Source organism: Brachionichthys hirsutus, chromosome 22, assembly GCF_040956055.1.
Source record: "Brachionichthys hirsutus isolate HB-005 chromosome 22, CSIRO-AGI_Bhir_v1, whole genome shotgun sequence".
NCBI classification, from domain to species: Eukaryota; Metazoa; Chordata; class Actinopteri; order Lophiiformes; family Brachionichthyidae; genus Brachionichthys; species Brachionichthys hirsutus.
Window position 1 is genome coordinate 1,279,801 of NC_090918.1, and position 17,941 is coordinate 1,297,741.

At 45.9% G+C, this 17,941-nt stretch overlaps 1 protein-coding gene across 1 annotated transcript; it reads right to left on the reverse strand.

The window, feature by feature from the left end:
- Positions 1-153: 153 nt before the first annotated feature.
- lamb1b (laminin, beta 1b) lies at positions 154-17,684 on the reverse strand. Its single transcript, XM_068754979.1, is given in 32 exon segments — positions 154-730; positions 852-1,011; positions 1,104-1,280; positions 1,456-1,597; positions 1,690-1,897; positions 2,388-2,532; positions 2,609-2,815; positions 2,999-3,240; positions 3,439-3,623; positions 3,702-4,071; positions 5,640-5,736; positions 6,259-6,476; positions 6,709-7,238; positions 7,439-7,670; positions 7,747-7,890; positions 8,041-8,227; positions 8,480-8,600; positions 8,679-8,809; positions 9,038-9,196; positions 9,277-9,412; positions 9,602-9,681; positions 9,784-9,896; positions 10,307-10,483; positions 10,572-10,760; positions 11,392-11,512; positions 11,769-11,971; positions 12,488-12,551; positions 12,698-12,886; positions 13,355-13,428; positions 15,012-15,147; positions 17,113-17,285; positions 17,651-17,684. Coding segments are annotated over 32 exon segments (5,481 nt in total). The 3' UTR covers positions 154-593.
- Between the last annotated feature and the right edge of the window lie 257 nt (positions 17,685-17,941).

Consider the following 17,941-nt stretch of genomic DNA (forward strand, 5'->3'; position numbering starts at 1 on the left):
TGATCCTTATTCACATTTCAGTCAGGTTCAATGGCAGCTTATAAATGTTGATTCTCCATGTAATAGTGAAAACCTGGAAGATGAAATGAAAATAAAAGCGAAGCTTTATAATCTTACAAAGAAAATAAGACCATATGGATGCTTCAGTAATTGTCCAATCAGATTTATTTATTTGCCACATAAAAATAGTTTTTAGGTCCAGATAGAGATTCGTATCTTTGTGCAATTTCAGTAAACGTCTACAAAAATGTTCATATATTTTCATGTCAAATGCTTAAATTATAGGTGAATAATTTCTTTGTAGTTTCTAGCGTTGAGGCCACTTTGACTTTCGTGGTTTCCTTTGATATTCATTCAGTACTTTAATGGTTTTTGACAACTTTACAAATACTTCTTGTCATATATGGGTGGGCGTTAACTTGTCTCCCACACTATTGAAAAACTTTGGTCAACGACAGTGTAAAATACTTCACAGGGGTTCGGTCCTGACAGCCGTAAAATACTCGAGGAAGCTCTCATGAAGCTCTGATAACACTCGCCCCCCCATTAAAACCCCGGCCGGCTCCCTCTAGGACGGCGTGACGCCTTTGCCATCACAGACAGGTGCTGTACAGCGTCACTTTGTAGCTGATCTCATCCAGGATCCGGCGGACCTTTTGCTCCAGCTCGGCCAGCTCTGCAGCTTTGGACTCAAGGATTTGCTGGTTCGACTCGTACGACCTCTCCAACTCTGCAAAAAAAAAACAGAAACTCAGGGAGTGATGTTTGACAGATGATGAATTTTCACATTTATCTTGCTTCATTCGTTAGAACGTCAACAAAAAAAAAAAACATGAATATTTTAGCCTCACCCCCGAGTCGCTGCAGCTTGCTGCTGCTCTGGGCGAGCAGCTCTTTGGCCTCCTGCTGCAGTTCATCCGCTCTCCTCCTCGCCTGCAGCACCACTTCCCCTTTATCCTCCACCAAGTCCTCCGCCTCCTCGAATTTATCTTTCACTTCTACATCAAACTCCTTCGCAGAAAGCAAAGCGTCACTGTCGATGAAAGCATTTCTCCAAAAGGGGCAAGCCTGCGTAAGCGGCGCCTGTTTGATGTTTGACAGACCTGCCGAGCCTCCTCTGCGTTCAGTCTGGCTTGGTCGGTGATCCAGTCGGCTGTGTCCGCCACGCGGCTCACCTCCAGGTTGTTCTGTCTCAGCAGCCCGACCTCCCTCTCCAGCTGAACCAGGCGGCCCGTGGTGTTGCTGAGCTTCTGTTCCGAGGTGGCCGTTTCCGATTCCACCTGATCGTAATTTAAAACCAGTGGTCAAAAAGAAGCTATAAATCCTCATTGGAAAAAAATATAAATAAAAATTTAATTTATGAAACCAGCACAATTTAAAGGCAGGAAGCCAAAAATAGACAACCCCAAATCAGAATCTGACTAAATCATTCCCACCAAATCTAAACTGACTTACAGAGACCAGCAGATCCAGGGTTCCCCTCGTGTTGTTCTGCGCCAGTTGAATGGCGTCCATTGCGATGTTCTGAGCGCGCTCAGTCTCATCCAGGGCTGCCTTCACTGCCTCTGCTCTCTCCGTCACGTTAGACGCGAGTTCACTGAGGGACAGGCGGTGTAAATGTTAGCCCATTTATCTTTATCCATTCACAAAATGAAATAAAAGCTAAACAAAGCAAAACACGGACGTTACCTGGCAGCCTTGGCTTCTCTCAGGAGATCCTCAGCTGCCTGGATGTCCTCAGCGCTTTGACCCAGGATCGATTCCACGCTGGTCAGGGTCCTGACCTTCTCCCTGATCTCCTTCGTCAGCTCCTGCAGCTTTTCTGCCGAGGTCGGCATCTCCAGAGTCAGCACCTCATTGGCCACCGCCTCAATCACGGAGACGTCCGCCTTGTCGTCTAGGTTATCAAAGACAAAACCGATTGATCTTTTTTCTTGCCGTCAATCTGACCTTAATTTTTTTTTATTGGATAAACTTCATTGAATATTGACAAATCTAAAAAGTAATTGTTGCGTGCGAATTGACAATAAACATTTCTTTAACCAACCCCCGTTGGGATTATGCATGCAGTTCTTTCATCTTTTCTTTTCTTTCTCATTCTTTTTTGGCCTCAGAATGGAAAGAACAACAAATACTTGTGTGTAAATAGTCATATATAAAATTTGGTATCCTAGAAAAAACAAGAAAGTAGCAAAAATAAGATTGTGCTACCGCAGCCGTCTGTTCTGATGGATAATCATTTGGACATTTGGAGTCCAGTTCTCCGTTGTTGTAAGATTTACCTGCAGCCTATTTTTTTCAGGCCTAATATTCAAAGATGGCCTTACGATTAAATCAAACTAAAATCGGTTAGAAACAAAGAGATGTCTGCGTCGTGCTGAACTTACTGGTGAGCAGGTCTCGTATCTCCCTGATGAGGTTGCGGAGCTGCTCGTTGCTCTGCTCCACTCTCTCCTTGCTCCGGTTGGATTTGATCAGAACCTCCATGGCGTTCGCTTTAGCCTCGCTTGCACGGCTGTTGGCCTCCCACACCTGACCGCAAACGGCATCGATGACTTGCTCCCATTCATTCGAAATTACCGCTAAAACAAACCGGATGTTCGCTCACCATCCTGGAGAGCTTGTCCACCTCCTGCATCGCTGCGAGGATTTCCTGGTCCAGGTCTTTGGCTGACTTGAGAGCCGTTTGGGAAGTGGTAGCGAGGCCTTTGCATCCTTCGCCACCGCATTGAGGGCCTCCACTTTCGCCAACGCAGCCTAAACCACCGCAGGGGGAGCCGGGGCAGTCGTCACCCTCAGCTGCGCCACCACAAATCTGCGGAGACGGAAGAAGCGTCATCACCAACGTACCGCACCTGAGGGTGTCGGGTTGAGCTTGGACTTCTGTCGTTGGGAAATAGTTTGTCAGTAATGATCCGCAATAAAGAAATAAGACATGGATTGAGTTTTACCTTTGATTTTTTTTTAAATCAAGCTGCACTCCTTCGGTGTTTCTCACCTGCTCACTCAGACCTGTCAGGTCAACTTGGTCCAGATCGGTGGACAGCTTGTCCAGCTTCTTTGTGTGTCTTTGGTGCTTGCGATCAAACTCCTTTTGATCAGAGCTCATTTTGTCCTCTGCGGCTTTCCGTACTGTGGCTGACTGCTCCACTGTGCTTCCAGGATCAGCGGTGGAGGCGTTGGCACGGAGCTCCGCCATTATGGACTCTGACTGTGCACCTGAAATGGTGTCCATGGCGCCTGAAAACACACATGCGTGCCTATCAGAGTTTGTTGTACTGAATTCTTGAGCGTAACTCGGATGTGAAGCGATATGCCGACGACACTCTGGTGTAATCCTGCAGTCAAAGCACTTCACAAGCAAACAAAACAAAAACAAAAACAAAAGCACTCAGATGACAACACAGCATCCTTGGCCGATAGCGAGCCGCGTCTCACCCTGGATGTTGATGTTCTTGGCATTGTAAACCTGCTGTCTCAGCTCCTGGATGCTCAGCTCCAGCCGGCTTGCTTCGTCAGTCAGCGCCTGCAGCTTTGCGTCGGTGGCGTTGGCGTCATCGTGGATGAAGCTCAGTGTCTCCTCCGTTGTGTTCAGATTTCCATTCAGGAAAGACATCACACCTCTGAGGACAAAACGTCACAATAATGAATTCAAAGAAGAAGTTATCGACGGCAGCTTGCTTGTTTCTTTCTGAACGTACGTGATCTGATGCAGCAGCTCCTGGATCTGCTCCAGCGTCGCCGCAGCAGGGTTCCCCGCTAAGATGTCGCCCACGGCTTTGGCGTTTCTCTCCAGGCTGCTGACTAGCTCTTTATACGGCGCCGTCACCCCGCTGTTCTGGAGCTCCTTCACTCGGCTCCCCAGGCGGCGCGTTTGATTGGTCAACTCGTCGACCACGTTGTCCCACACAGCAAAGCACTGGTGGCAGGGTTCACAAGCGGGGAACTCACCCTGGTAGCCTCTGGCGCACTTGTCACACCGCGGGCCAGAAACGGCCTCCGCACAGGTGCACTGGCCCGTCGCACGGTGGCACTGCTCGCTGGAGATTCCGCGAGGGTCACAGTCACAAGCTAGAAAACAACCAAGCGGGAAAGATCAAATGATTATACGAGAGGTTTTACAGATTTAAAAGGGGGAAAGAGCCACCTGGAACCGCAGTTCATTCCAACGCCAGCATGTCCGGTAAATAAACGTGGAGATGAACCCGACCTTGATGGTCACGATGAGACACACTGAGCTGCCCTCCCCAGAGGGGAAAATGAGGAGGAGGAGGAGGAGGTGCAAGTCAGAAAGAAGGAATGCAGCATATGAGATCAGGCTGCTGCATTTATTTGTGTTTTATGGAGCAGAAGAGGAGGGTTGTTTGTTTTAGTCAGGGTGAAATATTACACCTTTGGGTCGGAGTGTAAAAGGTGATTCTGAGCCATTTATCGGGTCACCTTGTTTGGTCCCCGTAAATCACATAAAGATCCCGACGGCGCCTAAACGGGGCATAAAAGCAGGACAGCCTCTAAAGGACGCTTTAATCATCATAGCTTTACTACCACACGTCTCAGGAGCAGTCACGGTGCTCAGATTCTCCATGGCGGTGCGTTAGTGTACATTCTGTGCTGATGGAAAGTGATGGTCCAGATGCTTTAAGAGCTTTAGGGAAAACCGAGGTCTCCCGGATCCTCTGGGCGTTGGTGCATGACCAAAATGGGATGCCTGGGAGTTCTGAGGAACATCTGGTTCTCATGAGCATGAAAGGAGAGGTCACCCTCAAATCCCCTCCTTCTCCTTGCCTCTTTTTTTTTTTATCCTACTCCCTCACTCTCATTCTCTCTCTCCCTCTCTGAGCCGCTGTGAGCTTGATAGTTCTGCAGATGGAATAGAACTGCTACAGACGTCTAATCACTGTCTGACAAAACATAATATTTCAAAAGACATCCTTCCTCGTCTTTCATCATATAATCCTCTTCAGACACAGACACCAAAAAAAAAAAAAAACCCCAGCAGAAACCATGTTAAAACAATATATGATTTTTTTTTATTCCAGCATACTGAATAAAAGAGCCCTCCTAGAGGAACTCTGCATCTGGATCTGTTCCTCTTATAAACATATAAACAGCACAGCGAAGGAGCTTTTATGGCATCGGCAATTAGAGGTCTGTTCTTGGTTGTTCATTTTTCACCTCACCTCAGGCAAACTTTAACCACCGTCAATGTAAAAAAAAAAAGGGAGGAGAATGTGGCTATACTCATTAAAAACCTCCATTTACTGGTTGTATTCATTCATGTATTTATTTATTATTGACTGGTGCAAGGGGAAATGAGCTGCAAACACGACACAAATATAATTGGCTTTTTTTGGGGGGGTCTGGCTGCCTCTGATGAGTTAATTTCGCAACTATGTGTGAAGCAAAACAGAAACAGAGCTAAAAAAATAAATAAAATAAAAAAGCTAAAAAGCTCCATAAAAAGACAATAGAAAATAGAGATTAGAGCACCTTTATAATGACGTCTTAATGGAACTTAATCATTTCCTGACATGGTTCAAATATTTCCGTTATGTTCATATCCACAAACTATGGAGGGATAGACGCGTGTAAGAACAGACTTGAGGGCTCCCCTAAGTGTGCCAGTGTTTTTGGCCTACCGTGACATTTGACCTCTGGATCCCCCCAGAAGAGCTCTCTGCACTCCCGACAAGTCTTGCCACCAAAACCAGGCTTACAAGAACACTGTCCTGTGACCTACGGAGATAACACAGCGTCAGAACAACAACAACAAAAGAAGATTTTATCAAGCGATAAGAACTTGATAAAATCAGTATTTTAACAGTGTGTTCTGAGACTTCTTTCCTTTGATGGAAAGCAGCCAGTAAACACAGAAACCAAATGTTTGCATGTGAAGAGAGAGTGTGTGCATGTGTGTGTGTGTGTGAGTGGGTGCATACACATACTCATTATGTTTCCATGTATACACATGCTAGTTAGAGTGCATGAGTGATGCAGAGCTGCAGGAACAGGGAGAGAGTAGTAATTCCCAAGCAGCTGCAGTTCATGCATCAAATACAAAGAGGCCTCAGTGATTAAAGAGGCTAATCACACCGAGTTCCTGCCACCTTTTCTTTCAATGGGAAATGTCGGCTGGTTCTGATGTGAGCAAAGCTTTGGTGACGATAGTCTAATGGGATTCAGTTATTCATCCTAACGAGGGAGGGCAGATCGCTGCAGGAATCCTCATGGAGGATGGGAGGGCATGGCCATTGGCACCTCATTGCACGAGGATCCATAGGAGTGGACGAGGTCACAGTCGCAGCTCTGGCAACCCGTCCCGCTGGCGATGTTCCACGTATCAGTAGCACAGCGGTCGCAGTTCTGGCCGACCACGTTCGGCCGGCAGGGACACTGGCCGCTCTGCTGACTGCACTGGCAGTCATCGGGGGAGGAGCAGGCCTGAGCTGCGGTCCCCACGGAGTAACACGTGCACTCTGCGGGGGAAAGAAATCAATCAATCCAGGCTTCCGTCAAAAAAAAGAGAGAGAAATGACAATTTGTTCTATTGGAGGGGGGGGGGGGGCTGTTCATTTATGAATTTTAGTAAAAACAATATGTGGGACCTCAAACATTAAATCTATTAAAAAAAAGGTTACAAACATGGAACAAGGAGTCAGAATAGTTTTTTTTTTAACATGATGGTGCCACACTGACAGTTGCACTCACTCCTGCAGCTCTGAGTGGCAGCGTTGCCATAGTAACCAAGTTTGCAGTGCTGACAGGCGTAACCCTCAGTGTGGTGCAGGCACTTCAGGCAGGCACCCGTCCGGGGATCACATGAGCCCGGGTCATGCATGTCTATGTTGTCGTTACACTGGCAGGGCAAGCAGCGCCCACCGGGCACCAGAGGGTTCCCAAAGTAACCGGGAGCACACCCGTCACACCTGGCACCTGGGCGAGGACAGGAAACAGGAAGCGCAGGAACGTCAGAGAGCTCTTCAATCCAGCAGATTGATTCGAGTGATGCTTATGTAAAATCTGTCATTACAGCATGTGTGTGTGTGTAGGTGTGTGTGTGTGTGTGTGTTATACCTTTGTAGCCAGGGCTGCACACACACATCAGCTGGTCAGTATTTGGCAGAAGGTAACAGCTGTCAGAAAACTGGCGTCCACTCTGCGGGCCATCAGGGCACATACAGGGGCGGCAGTGGTCACCTGAACCCAACTCTGGGTCACCATGGTAACCTTCCAAACACCTTAAGGGTGAAAGCAAGAGAGAGAGCTGTGTAAAGATCCTCTAACTCTAATCCTTTACCGCTTTAATACTTTAAAAGTCAGTCACTTTTTCAGTCCGAGGCTTTTTTTTTTTTTTTTTTTGTAATTGCTTTGATTTGTTTGTTCGAACAAAATTATTATCGACTTAACAAGTGACCATGAAACCTTCTGGTCATCTTACCGCTCACAGTGGTGTCCGGCGGTGAAACCGCTGCAGGCCTGACACTCTCCGGTCTGAGGATGGCAGTCCTCGCTGTGGCCGTTACAGTGGCACGGCCGGCATATCGGGAAGCCCCAGAAGCCCGGCAGGCAGTGGGAACACTGCCGCCCGGAGGCCCCCGGGACGCACTCGCACTGTCCCGTCGCCTCATGGCAGAAGACGCTCCCCGAGCCCCGAGGATCGCAGTCGCAAGCTGAAGGGGGGGGGGGAATCGCCGTCATTGCACTTCCTGCTCCTGGCATGAATGAGAATCATGCACCAGCACTGACCTCTGCAGCCGGAGGGGCTGAACAAGAAGGTAGCCGGGGCGCAGCCGTCGCAGTTCCTGCCCACGACGTTGGGTCGACAGCGGCATTGACCTCCGCTGGGCTCACACACAGCGCTGAGCGAACCCTGAGGGTCGCACTGGCATGCTGGGAAATAAGGCGAGGTAGAGAATGAAAGCATTTGGTGTGTGTTTCAATGTCTTAAAATTAACCCCCCCCCCCAAAAAAAAATAATATAAAGAACTCATATTTAGAAGTTTCTACCATTCAAACAAAAATATAGGGTGAAAAATGTACCCATGGCTCCTTTGTGCAGCAGAGCAGAGACGCTGAAGATGTAGTCATCGCAGATGTCCGTCATGGGGCTCTTAACCACGCTCTGGCTGCTCCCCAGACAGCGGTAGCGCTGGAACGTATCCCACGCTCCCTCACCGTCGATCCCATGGAACATGTCCAGCTCCCTGACCCGGGGTATCAGCACCAACTACAAAGGGAGGGAGGTGGATGAGGAGCGGCCAGTGTGAATGGGAGCCATAATGAAAACACACAGGGCGGAAGGAGCAGAGCTGAGGGGGTTATTTCAGATGTTCAGTAAAATGATCCAAAACGTCCCCGACAACGCTATATTTCGGTTTGTGGTCGCAACGTGACAAAATGTGGAAAGGTTCAAGGGCTAGGAATACTTTTGCAAACCCCTGTAATTCCGGATTATATAAACGGATAGAGTTTGACCTACGGAGTCGATGAGCGTGTACGGGCTCTGGATATTGCTGACTGGCTGGTAGAGAGGCAGACTGAGGCGGACGGTGTAGTTCAGTCCTTCCTCCAAACACATCGGCCTCAGCAGTAACACGTGCCTGCGAGACAGCAGAGAGTCAGTGCGTGTGTGTGTGTGTGTGTGTGTGTGTGGCGTAGATGTGGAGCTAACGCTTTACCTTGATCCCGGTGGAAGAGATGTGGTATGGTCGTCTCCACCCGGGACGGAGTTGCAGTGGCCGGTGTAGTCTGGAGGCTCGTAGACAGGCCGCTGCAGCCGGACGTCCACCTGCTCCCACTGCTGCGGCAGCTGCCCCACATACACACACACTCATGTTATTTATTAAGCCAGGGAGTCAGCTGAGACTGGGTTCTGTCATGAGGAGCCATGCCGATCGACCTTTTACGGAAAGCTAAAACGTGCTCCAGGGCTCTGTCTGTATTTTAATAGAATAATAAATGTCATTATTTCCCTGGAAAATATAAGGTTACATTTTCCGCACAAATACAACATTTGATTAAAGTCTTTGTGGCTCACCTGCGGCTCATATCGAATGAGGACGTCGTAGTCCATGGACTCGGGGATGTTGTTGATGATGAACTCTAAGTAGGCTCCCTCTGGCACATGAACAAAGCCCGCTCCGGTCCACGTGGGGCTGCGATCCAGAGGATAAGGCCTCTGTACCAGCGTCACACCCTGCCAGAGAGGAAGAGGTGAACAAAGCCACGCGTAAGAGCGCCGCTCCGTAGATGTGGTGGTGCAATAAATCCACTCACAGGGCCATGCTTGGCGTCCTCCGCCTCATAGGTGTAGTGGTCCAGAGCGATGAAATAGAAGCCAGACTCCACCTGATCACAGCGTCGCCCAAGCAGGTGCTCCCTGCACACACACTGTCCCGAGTGAGGATCACAGCTGTGGAGACAGAGAGGGGATTCAATTTGACATTTTACTTGTTTAAACAACAATGAAAGTTGTAAAACTCCTGTTTTATTTTGATTTTTTACTCTGCTGATGTTACATTTGGCAGCTGACATATAAACACAAAGAGATAATGTTCAATGAATCAACTATTTAATCAATAAACCTGGTCTTCGACCATACTTGTTGTTGACAGCTCCGCCCTGGTCGCAGTCACATGGCCTGCAGCCATCCATGTCATTGGACAGACCCCAGTACTGTGGCTACAGCGGAAATAATGACGTGTTCATAAATACTGCACACATATACAAGTACATAAAGTGTCGAATATCCAAAGTAGCCGATTGTTAGGTTTGGATCCGTACCAGACACTGATCGCAGTGGTGTCCTTCAACGAGCCGCTTGCAGAAGCAACGTCCTGTTTCTGAATCGCAAGAGTTTCCTCCCGGCAGCGTTCCCAACTGGTTGCAGGTACAAGCTGCCAAACGATACAAGCAGCACAATGAAGCAACAGTCTGGCTCGTTTGTAACACGGGCTTGGATGACTGTATGAGCATTATAAATGATTTTTAAAACAAAGTGGAAACCAAAGGAATGTCTTTTCAAATGAAGGATATTTGAAATGGTTCAAGTTTTGCAATTTTAGATTAATTTACAGATGGAAGGTTCTAAATGAACTCATATTCTAGATCATAGTGACTTACCTGCAATATATTCATAAATATCCACCCTCTGTCCTGTGATTAGTTTGCCCTCAGCAAATGTAACTACAACATTTAACTCTCACTTTTGTTTTCCTGAGTAAAAAGGTGACAATAGATATTCTAATGCAATATTTAAAACACATTAAAATTCAGAAACTGTTAAGTTTAACGTGTATGGACTTACACAGACAGCCATCAGGACCCTGTCCCAGTCCAAAGTGTCCCTGTCTGCAGCGGTCGCAGCGCGCGCCCTCCACGTTGACTTTGCATCGACACTGGCCTGAGATCAGTCCAGCTACCACATCGGTCCACGTGTCACACATTCCCCCCTGCAAGGACCCGGTCGGGTCACAGTTACACGCTGCGGAGACATGAACAATTTAATCGCATGACTGTCCGAAAGTTGGAGGTCACTCAGAGGTCAGAGGTTACGGAGGGGGGTGACTTACGCTCGCACACATTGGGGTCCCGCAGGTCTCGGTTCGGGTGCTGGTAGTAGAAGGCCGCACACTGCTCGCACTGTCGCCCCACGGTGTTGTGCTGACAGTCGTCGCACACGCCTCCACTGTTGTTGCCAGTCGTCATGTAAACAGCCAGGTCAAAGTGACACGATGGGGAGTGTTGGTTACACTCGCACTCTGAGGAAGGAGACAAAGTCGTATTTACCGTTTGAGGGTCCTTGACTTTAATTCTCTAGTTTTGAGTGCGTCTTTACAGATCAGTCTGTGCAACACAATCTTTGTTTCAGCCTCACATACAACTAAATGCATGTGTACTATGTTCACACTGAATCCTTTTATGTATAAAGCGAATAATGCTAATCAGAGTTAGCCAGATGTTTTATTGCATCTGAAGAAAAACGTTATCTTTTTTGGTTTACTGCGATCATTGCCAGAGAAAGCTGCACACCCTCACATTTGAGCAACTGGAATAGAAAAAGGCTCGCTTTATTTTTTTATTAATGTTAAAAACTGTTTATTAAATAATTCATTAGAATAATTCCATGTTTGGGATTGGGATAATGTCAATAAAATAAAACCTAAATGAGGCTAATGCCAATAACAGTTTGCTGTTTTTGGAAAAATAATTGTGTTCACCTCTCATATTTTACAAAGTGAACTTTGGAGCTGGTTGCAGATGTTTTGGAACTAGCCAAAAAAATATGGAGAAAAGTGTCATGGAAATATTCTCAGTGATCTTTGAGCTAGAAAGCTAACAGGCTTGAACTAGAAAAGCGAGTGATGAGTGAACTGCTCATTGGGTTCGTACCCTTGCATGCGTGGGTACTTTGCCCCTCTGCTGGTCTCCAAGGCGAATCATGGTAAAAGTCTTGACAGCGTTCACAGTTCAGTCCCTCGGTGTTGTGATTGCATACACAGCGGCCATGGACCTACTCGCAAAAAAAATAAAAATGATCACCAGTTGTAGCACCAGCTCTGTCGGATTGGGATCCGATAATTCAATCATACATCTAATCTTTTTTTTAGGACAGATAATCACCATGACACCATTCAGGTAATACTGTACTGGGTAATGTAAGTCAAGTATGGCCTTGAAAGCAGCATGCAAAACAAGATAAAACACAACATCCACTAAAAAGCTATTTGTTAAAAAATTAACAAAAAATAAATATCAGGTTGATGTACCATGCCCTCAGCGCCAGTTGGTGCTCCATCAACCGGGGCGCACTCGGAGGCGTGGCCGTAGCAGAAGCAGTTACCGCGTACTACCATGTCGTAGAGGGCGTAGTAGTACTTCTCCGTCACCTCTTCACGGGAATCGAGCAGGTTGTCGCCCAGCGTGTGGAGCATCATGAAATTCAGCCGAAGGTTTGTGATCTTAAGCATGTCTGAAAACACGTAGGAGATCAGGGTTATAATCACACAGGTAATGTGTGTGTGTAACCAGGAACGGTTCAGCACCTTTGTCATTGGCAGCTTTAAAAAAAGGCTTCTATAAAGCTAAAGGATGTCACTTCTGTCCCTCACACACCCCATACTTTGCATAATGTGCCTCAGTCTGGACTTATGTGAGCGCACAAAGGCCGAGTCACATCCGAGTATGAAATTCCCTGCTGCCCTCTTCCTGTCTGACTTCTGAGCACTGCATGAATGTTCCAGGTGGGCGTTGCCTGGACTACAGATCACTGAAAGTTACCAGAAATCATCGGAATATGCATGAACAAGGACAATATCCTGCAAACTGAAGTGAAAATAAATCCTGGATCCACCCCTGTATTTTGATCCACAATAAAACTTAATAGATTATAGGATTCAAAGGAAAAAAATATATAGGATGGAGGGCTGAAATCCATTTCCTTTCACTGTTTTACATGTGTCAAAGAAGCTTTTATTTTGAAGCTTACTCTGTATCTTCAAGCTGTAGGGGTCGTCTATCTCAAAGGCGGGGTCCAGCACCCGAAATATCACCTACAATAGAAGGACGAGACTTCTGTGGACCATTTTCTATTAAATGTGCTAATGTCCCTACATAATCCACATAATCTGACGAGTATGAATCAAAGATTATAAAGAAAATAAATAAGTGAAAAAATAAAAATAAAAGTCCGAGTCACCTCTCCCTCGGTGGATGGCTCGATGTCTGAGTAATGGGAGTCACAGATGATTTCGTCCACTTTAACCAGCGGTCCGGGCGACACGCCCGGGAAGGAAGACTCGCAGCCGTAGGCGAAGTAACGATAAACCTGCCACGTCTTCCCAAAGTCCATTGAGCGCTCGATCACCATGGCAGCTGGCCGAAAGGTCTGTCAACGGGGATGGACAAAGATGTCGCTGACTCACGAGTAACAATCATCTCTAATGCTACTAGTTCGAACGTGATGGTATTCATTTACTGTCAGGGTGGAGGCTGTCAGAGGCGTTTCCTGTTATCTGGTTCCAGAACAGGATGGGGCCGGACGCACATGGAAAGTATCTATTTCAGTGTGATGTCGAGTTTAAAATGTCAAAACGCACGCATGCAGCTGGCTGCCATCATGGACGACCATGTGACGGCTGTAATGGTTGTTGTTGGGTTTTTTTTTTGGTTTTTTTACTGCTCAGACCTCGTCATCCTTCAAGACCTCCAGCTCTTTCCACCGCTCTCTAGAGACAGAAATCATTTCCCACATTCCTCTGCCACAGCTGTCTGACGCCGTGCCAGCGAACACCCGGAGTATTTCATCCGATGCATGTGTCTGTCTGTCTGTCTGTGTGAGAGAGAGAGCAGGCACCTTGAAGGTCATGATAAGGTGTGTGAAATGAAACTCGGCCTCCAAGTCCAGCTGGATGGTCACATTCTCCACTCCTGCAGAAAACACACAGGAAATGAAGCATTAAGTCTCTTTCTCTCTATTAGCATTCATAAAATCGCATTTTTATCTTTCAGCAGACCTCCTCGCACACTCGAACGTACCTCCTTTTAAATATTTACAGACTCAGAGCATATGTTTATGCAGCTGAACTTCTACCATGCTCACAAATGTCGATGATGTGTGTACGAAGGACTTTCAATGGAAACAAGACCGCAAGGGCTTTTTTTAAATGCTCCTCTTAGACAGGATGTGTGACTGTACTTGTACTGTAATACATGCTACTGTTTGACTGTACTTGTATTCTAAAATCCTCGCAAATCTCACAAATCATCGCCCCAACATGTCAGTTAGTTATTCCAGATGTTTGTTTTTTTTTTGGGGGGGGGGGGGGTACAACAATTGCCATTATTGTGGAATTTATTTATTTATTTTTATGTAATTTTATGTTTAAATTATGTTTATGTTTAAATACATATTTTGACAGCATTTTGTGTCCAGTTTCATCTCAGACATTTCATTCACTTTTAATGCTGCATTCATGACACACTGGAAATGAGGAAAATACAAGCTCAAACTAAAAAAAAATACAAAAATGTATGAATGTATTTTAATCATTAACAAAAGAAATAGCAGCTTCTTGCACATGAATTTGGTCAATAGTAATTTATGTTTTATTTATCTCTTCAGAAGAACTCATTTCAATTTGATCATCTACACATACAACTGGCCTAACTTGAACTTGGAAAGAAAAAAGAAAACAGCTGGTTCATGGAAAGCCACGGAATGCTGGGGAATTAGGAAATCCCAAGCAAACCTGTTGCGTATCTGCGGCTTCCTGCCTTTTCGAAGCCATCTGCAGCGCTGGCTGTCAGTCCCTGCATGACTCACGCCACTGACAGTTTCCCACCACTGAGAAGGAACTCCGCATTAATATAGGCGTAGGGTTTGCTAGTATGGGAACCTGCTATACCTTTCAGTCATGCAATGGTTGTATGTGTTAGTTCAATGCATTACTATTATGTAAGTACAGTATATGTGTATTTATGTGGGTACATTTACACTGGCTGATCCATTGACAGAAATGACATGAACTTGAATTGATATGCTACTTATGTTATAGTCAGCATAAAATTATTCTCTAACCTTGTACAGTAAAATTATGATTCATGCAGACTTTGGTGGCAAAAAAGGCGAATGGCCTCTATGAAGAAGAGTAAAACAGCATCTAGAGTTTTATCGTTCTCCAGAACAGTTTTATAAGTAAAACTGTATGTAAAACTATAAGTATGACTCATTACACACTTAAAGATCCACCTAAGGCCTGTGTTTGTTTAAGCGATGGCACATCTGTTTCCTATGCACACATCTGTTTTCCTCAGCACACCTGTGAGCCCCGCCCCACAGGCCTGCTGTGATTGGCTGCAGTGACTGGGCCCTGTCATCTACTCTCTCGTCATTACTGAGCCAGGTTCCCGTGAGAACAGTGTGATCGCTGCTCTTCATTCATGTAGTCTGTGAACAGGACCCTTTTATTCATGAACACCAAAACCTCTTGTGTATATTTTCTCTTCCTCACCGTTCTCCGACTGCCACCAGGTCTTGAGACGGTTGTGGGCAAAGGTGGTGACCAGGTTCTCGATGGTATGGCTGCTGGGGTTACTGTCCTCGTCGTATAACTCTTTGGAGTCGCAAGTAAAACATTTCTTCTCCTCCTGATGACAGGACAACAAAAATGTTCAAGTGTCAGCTACGCTCTATTTGAGTTAAGTGGTGTCTGGGAAAAAAATACGCAAAGTGGATCCAAATCACGGATGCATGGTTGAGTCGCCTGGCTGGGCTGCGACTGTTATATATTATCATGCTATAATGCATTCACTATGTTTGTCGGAAGAGGCCTCGCCTGCACAGCAGATGGTTTGGCACGCACCCCGTTTCACACGCATACCCACATACGCCTAAATCTCACAGTCGATGCAGCGTGTGAACAGACAACGCGGGATTCTCAATTTTCAAGCTCTCGCTGAGATTGTGTGTGGAAATGCGAGCTTAGGAGAGAAATGTTTGCCACTAGAGGCCCACTTCCTCCCCTATTTTTTTTTTTTTTTTTGTGCAGCTCATACTCGAGGGTCGTGCTCATCCTCAGGAAGCTCTGTGTGGCCGTGACTTCATAAGGACACCATTCACACTGCCAACTCGCCAAAAGGGTATGTGATAAAGAGAATACCCCCCCCCCCCCCCCCCGCCTCGCCCCTGGACCACAGCGAAGTTATTGTGAGGCACACAGCAGTTTTATTGTTGAGAGGAATGTCTGAACTCCCACTCGATAAGACAGAAAGCAGGAGTTGCTGCACATGTAGCCGTCTGGGAGACAATAAATCTGCAACTATCTGAATTCTCAGTTACTCCTTTCGCCATTTTCTAGCACAAACGTGCCAAAACCTTCAACATCGCGACTGCGTTCGTCTCATCTACAAGAAAATGGATGGATAGATGGGCGGCGGATTCTGAGACTGGATCAGCTGAACCTTTTCTCATGTAAGAATTAACAAGCAATAAGTTAGAACCATAAACCCGCCGCGAATGAGGCTCGCCCTGCTTCACTTTAACGAGTTCTGTGAAGAACAAAGCGAATCCACACTATATTACAGGGGACGTGGCATAATTAGTACATTTTAAAATCAAAGACAGTGTTTAAATGATTTGCTTGTTTATGTAAAAATGTCAGTGCTGATAATATTATAATAAAAGGCTTTTTCTTTCAGGGTAACTACACTGTGGGAGGAACAGAAGGTCGGCAGCGCTGGTGCATAATCAATGATTCCAGGCTGCCTGTCATCCAAATTAAATGAAAACTTCATATCAATCTATTGTGAGCATGCAGACAAGACATTTAGAAGAATAAATGGCACAGACACAAATAAATACAACGTTTAAAATACTGTGTATATACAGGACATGTGTATATAAAGTCAGATTGTGTACTGTACAGTCTGAATATATACTGTATGTACTGGGATGTGGTGCACATGGTGCAGAGTATATTTACAGTATTGTATATACAAATGTTTGAGCATAAACTGAGAGTACAGTCTGCTTACTCTGACAGTGAATGCTATTGTGCAATAAGCAGTTAAATTAAGTTTGCAGTGCAGTATTATTGTTTCTGACTTTAATTATGGTGAGGGTATTAATTTATTGTTACATTGCCCTTCTTTTATAATTACTTGTTCAATTGCAATGCTCTACTTTTTTATATTAAGGTTGCTTAGCTTTCTCTGCACATGTGATCATACGACATGTGCGAAAGGATTCATGAAGTATGAATGTAATGGATCTCTATCTTTGCAGTGGGGAACCCTGATCTTCAGACAATCATACACTTTGTTTTATATCTCTTTTATTTTCCCTGCAACTCCAAAACGTTATATTTATAACTAAGTGTGAATAAAATGTGCCTTCTTGGTTGCACTGACAAGGAACGCGGTAAAAGCAAAAAGTAAATGACGCCGATTTTCAAAGTTTCTCCAAGATAATTACCAAATTATCTTTTTCACTATGTTTTTGAAGTTTTATTATGATTATTTATATAGAAAGAAAACGGTTGTATTTAATTATATGCCCCCCCCCCCCCCCCCACCCGGCTCCCCCATCGGAGCCTGTTCTCCGCTGCTTCTTACCTCCAGATGTCCCACGATGCAGAAGCGCTCCGGCTGCTCCAGGCCGCAGGTGGAGGAGACGGAGAGCTTGTGCGCGCGGCCGATCAGCAGGTCACCTGTCGCCGGGTAGCAGCTGCCTTCGGTGCAAACATCGGCAAACTCCGGCAGCTGTGCCCAGACGGGACACCACAGGGCTGGGGGGGGGGGGGGATACAGCTGTCAGATGATGCCCGAACAGCTGGATAATCTAAAAACAGCTCAACTGGTCTTATTTTGATTTCAATAAGAACCCTCAGACTTTTTATTTTATTTTATTTATTTGTTTGTTTTAATGTATCCGGTTGCTCCTGATTCAAACCCACGATGAAGAGAAAGCTAGAGGTCGGATCGTTTCGGTTAGAGATGGTCTCTTCCTGGGAAAACAGCGGATAATAGTTTTCATATGGCTTTCATTACATGCTGAACATCTGATCTAACGCATTGAGTTCCTCCCTGTGAGCGGACAACAACGGGACCAGTTTTAACACAGGCAGCATTTAAAAAATAAAAAAAAACTCACCCAAAGTCGTTATAAAGTGGATTGCGAGCGACATATCCGCGCTCAGATCATTGACAGCAGGTTATTGATGGGTCCCGCCGCTGAGAGCGTGTTTGCGTGTATGAAGTGAGAAGTCAGAAACAGTGGGAGTTTATTGTGGAAGTGCGCCCCCTATGCCATGTAGACAGTGTCAATCGACGGATCACCCGCTATGAAGTGTTATTAGTGCCACTGATCAAGCTATAGGTGGATCGATCAAACTTCAGCTTTGATCGGGTAATCCAGATGTTTGTCATTGTCCGCATGTGGAAT